Raw genomic sequence first — 4886 nt, forward strand, 5'->3', positions numbered from 1 at the left:
ATATGTATTAATATGCATTCACTTACTAGCATGGTTTCTTATCATATTAACATGCACATTATATTTAGCATTTCTAGACTATGTCATCAACATGCATTTCATTCTATGCATTATATTTACATGCATCCTTTAATACTTATATGCATCAACACGAATTCTTAATATTCTTAGACATAAGGGCGACCTAGTCGCTTCGGTAAGCACAACCCGGTTTGGCTCGAACTCTCGCACGACCACCCAAACGATTTCCGATTTGTGATCCAGAAATTAAAGGTCTTCGGTTATGTGCCACAGTGCTTCAAATCCGTTTTCATGATTTTACGACGTCGCCTCGGCCCTCCAGGCGGAAACGAAGCCTAAACGTCCGTTTCTTTAATAACTTTGTAACGGCTCGTCGGATTGCCGAACCGTCTTCGCCAACGCGTTTCGTTACCTAGCAATTAGGTTTACATAGGGTCAAAATAGATCAAACCCATCTATTAGCAAAAATTACATTTTGGAGCCCTAGGTTGCAACTATGCAAGAAATCATCAAATCCCTTCACGAATTAAGCATCAATCATCTAGATAGCATGCTAGGATTCCTCTAAATCCATTTCTAAAGATCAAAACCACATATCTAGAGATCTACCATGAGAGGGCTCAAGAAGCTCACCTCAAAATTAGCTCCAAACCATGGAGAAGACGAAGAAGATGAAGACGATCCATTTCCAAACTTCAATCTCCACCAATTTCCTTGATTTTAGGAGAGATTTAGGGAGAGAAAGGGAAGTTCTCTCTCTCCCTTGCTTCATGCGTGTGTGCGTGTGATGCGTGTGTGTGTGTGTTGCATTCGGCTGAGGAAAGAGAAGAAAAGGGATTAAATCCCTTTTTACAAATCAGCCCCTCAACTTTACACTATTCGCCTCGCGCAGCAGTTTAGCAGTTCGGAACAGTTGGAGTCCTTCTGAATGTCCTTTTGAGCTCAAATTTGACAGGCAGGCTCGGTTTAACGTACTGAAAAAGAATATATCTTAAGTTATCAGTTTCGACCCCATTTGGTTACCGAAAACTGTACCGAACTGTAATCTTTATCAGATAGCTGTCGGATTTTATTTCTCACTCTACAGGTGTCAGAAAAATATAAAACTTTAAATCTAGTCTCATAAAAATATTTCTGACATCTCCGTCAATTTTCATAATTTTCTGACACTATGCATTTTCTGCTAATTTATCTGCCCCATTTTTTACAGAAAATTCTAAATCTTCTGTTTTTGCTCCGATTTCAGCACAGGTCATTCCCAACTTATATTTCAGTTCTCTAAATCCAATAAAAATAGTATCTCATACTATTTTTATTTATTTTCACTTTTATATTTAAAATCCGGTATGTGTTCCACCGCAACCTCACCGGAACCATTTAAATATACACCGTAACTTCATAGTTTTAGAGGTCTGGTACCTTACATCCTCCCCTCCTTAATAAGAGTTTCGTCCCCGAAACTCACTCACTTCAACCCAATTCACACTCTAATTCTCTTTATTGAGTGACAAGGGGTACAGTGCACTTTTGCATCTCGGAGTGGCCTTTCGCTCATTGGAACTATCCAAAGGCCCACTACGGATGACATGAGACTAGATACACTCACATTTGCCGTGTGTAAGTCCAAAAGTACATTACGGGTCTCTGTCATTCTTGGTGGTAGCGCAAGTTGAAACTCAACGACACTACGCGCTTCAACACCATTCACCACTTGACATACAAGAACTTTTCTTTGCATTTACTTTTCCCTCAGGGTATTACAATTTGATTACCAACCTTGCTTGAAGGCAATATCATTGTGCATCGCTTCATCGTGAGTGTTCAAATCGCATTTGGATCTTTGCTCTATCAAGAGATGGCCCACTCCGGCGCATCTCGATTCTGAATCCATAATAGAGCATTATCCTCAAGTTCCTCAATTTCTCCAACATAACCCAGCCTTCCTGGGCAATTTCATATTCGGGGACCGGTCTCTTCCTGCCTGGGGACCGGTTGCCCCGCGCTGCACAACCCTCAGCCTAGGGGCAACCGGTTCCTCCTTCCTGGGACCGGTCCCCGAGAGCAAGCTTGCGCAGACCATGTTCGGGAACCGGTCCCTCCCGCCAGGGACCGGTCCCCGAGAGCAAATCTGCCAAGTGCAGATTCTTGCACCATTTGCTCTCGCGGACTCCATTGCAATGCACTTTTGGTGCATTTGACTTCTTCGGCTTTCACGAAGCACTCCCACTCGACAATTAGTCGATCCTGAGCGAAGTCCAACTCTCGTATTTCGAGAATTCACTTCCTTACTCTAACTCCTCCACAGAGTTATTGGCTAAACCGTTTACGTCGGCTTTCACAGGCGGACCAATGGTCGCAAACACTACGTAGGTCTATCGCCTAACGTGTCTCAACTACGCGTAGCATTTCCTGCTCGCAACGTAGACCCAATCCTCAATTTTCGGGCGAAATTCTCACTTGGGAATTCGCGCCCACTCCAAACAGGAGCAACCAAGACCCCAAACCACGTCAAGTCCTCGGGTTGGGTCACAACACACTAGGTGTATCCTCGATCTTACGATCCACCACGTGGCATTCCACGCACCCGGGTCTAAGCTCGGACTACCGTCCTGACCAACTCTCTGCCCTACCTATANACTTCAAACAGTGCACGGCTAGGGGCACCTTGTCCCGCTCCAAGGTGTACAGCTCCTCGAAGAGTGTTTCCATAGCGTCAATCCACATCTCCACGATCCATGGATCGACATTCTCTCCATCGAAAACAGGCAGATCAAACTTCTTGAAGGTCATTAGGGCAGTCAAAGCCCGCTCTTTCTCCGCCTCCATTTCCACAGAATCAGAGGCCACTACCCCTGAATCCATCACCACTCCTGCCGGTACACGACGTGCTGCTACCGGCGCAGCCGCCGCAGTCTGTCGTGCCAACAACTCATGGAGCTCCTTGATCTGCTCCTCCTGTCGCACCACTACGCCCATGAGCGTACTCATCTGCTCGCAGAGCACCGGGTCTCCGCTCGCCTCGGATTGCTCAGGGACGTCACTTGTCCCATCCCGTGTCGATCTAGACGAAGGTCGCCTACGCGGTGCCATCGTTCCCTGAAATACGACAACTCAATTAATTCTCAACCCTCTGGGTCAAGCACGAGACAATTTAACATTGACTCAAATCGGGCGAAAGTCACGCAAGGGCGTCTATTCTCATCACTCAGTTTCATGTTGTGTGCACCCAACATGAACACCCTCGGTTGAGAATAAACCACACCTCGAGTCTACCTCTAATATCCGTCATAGAGGTTTCAACACAACCCAATCAATGAACCTTTCGCCATAAGTCACAAGTCCTCGTCTCTCACGAGCCTTATTCTCCTATGGTTTACTATCCTAGGGTCTCCTAGGTCCATCCAAACCATTGCCCATTCTCTACTTTATGCTCTGATACCACTTTATCTGTCACGCCCCGGGCCTCGCCAATTTGGCCGAGTTCGGGCGCGTCGACAGACTGCCGAACGGACAGAGTTTCCCCTGTACGTCCTGAGCGTCGCAATCAATACAATGAACATTACAAGGGTTCCAACTAGGAACAGATATCAATCATGATTGCAAAAGGAAAGTATCACAACATAACACATCCTATGTTATTACATGCATTCACAATAATACATTTACTTTACATCCAACTCCCAAATGCAATTAAGTTATTACATCATTTGCTTATTACAAATTGATGCATTGTATTCTTTTCATTTCCCAAACCCCAAGGCTATGTCGACGGGGTATTGCTATCTCTGGTCTCTGGGTAGGACGCTATCTATAGAGTTACGTCCTTTCCTCGCGCCGCCGCGCCGCTCACGTGCGAACCTGAAACACCCCGAAACAACGTGGGGTGAGAACTAACTCCATGGTTCCCAGTGGGTACGGCCACCCAAGGGAAGTGCTCAACTGATAGGTCCAAGGAGGCAACAACATGTTAGTTCAATAGATAAATATGAAATCATAATTTAAATGCAACTAACATATATCATGCTTTGCCTCACAATATGCAACAAGAATATTATGCAACTATGCAACTGTATAAACAACTAGTAGATGTGTTGATTCTACGTTTACTTTGCTAACTTTAGCTCATTTCATTCAATTATAAGGTTTCTATTACCTTAGGTTCTTGCCTCAATCACTAGCTTATAAGGTTTCCATTAACCTAATCAAGCTAACCACCCGACTCGGCCTCGAGTCAATCATCCGCGGATAGTCCGCGCACTGAATGCACATCAGCCTGGCTGCCGTCACAGCCTACCGCAAATCTGACTTAACCATCTGGTGGCGAATTCATCGCATCGAACCCAACAACAACTCAAGTCATGACTTAGCCATCTGGCGGCGAACTAATCGCACCTCACCCAACAATGGTTCAAGATGTGACTTAGTCATCTGGCAGCGACCACATCGCTCTTACCGAGCAAGGTTCAAGTCATTCTAGGCGGCATCATCTGATAAGCTAATGGGCGAGGAGAACCACACATACCCAATTCAAGCTTATTCTCATGGCATCCCGGGCGAGGAGAATCACACATACCCGTTGAATCACTGCCTGGCGAGGAGAACCACACATACCTACAGTTAGGATTCGCTTGCCATCTCTTTTACCACAATTTCCACCGCGCCATGTGCGGCCACATCACTAGGGATTCCGGAATCCACTTCATATATCTCATACTATTTTTATTTATTTTCACTTTTGTATTTAAAATCCGGTATGCGTTCCACTTCAACCTCACCGGAACCATTTAAATATACACCGTAACTTCATAGTTTTAGAGGTCCGGTACCTTACAAGACCCAACATACCCACAGTTCTGATTCACTTG

The 4886-nt window shown here is 45.3% G+C and overlaps 1 protein-coding gene across 1 annotated transcript in view; it reads right to left on the minus strand.

The window, feature by feature from the left end:
- Positions 1–3111, minus strand: part of LOC109720422 (zinc finger BED domain-containing protein RICESLEEPER 2-like) — a 13165-nt gene extending 10054 nt beyond the window's left edge. Inside the window, exon 1 of the mRNA XM_020247560.1 lies at positions 2798–3111. Coding sequence (XP_020103149.1) covers positions 2798–3111 — 314 coding nt within the window. The remainder of the gene's footprint in view (positions 1–2797) is intronic.

The sequence above is a fragment of the Ananas comosus genome, linkage group 1, assembly GCF_001540865.1.
Source record: "Ananas comosus cultivar F153 linkage group 1, ASM154086v1, whole genome shotgun sequence".
In the NCBI taxonomy this organism is placed as follows: Eukaryota; Viridiplantae; Streptophyta; class Magnoliopsida; order Poales; family Bromeliaceae; genus Ananas; species Ananas comosus.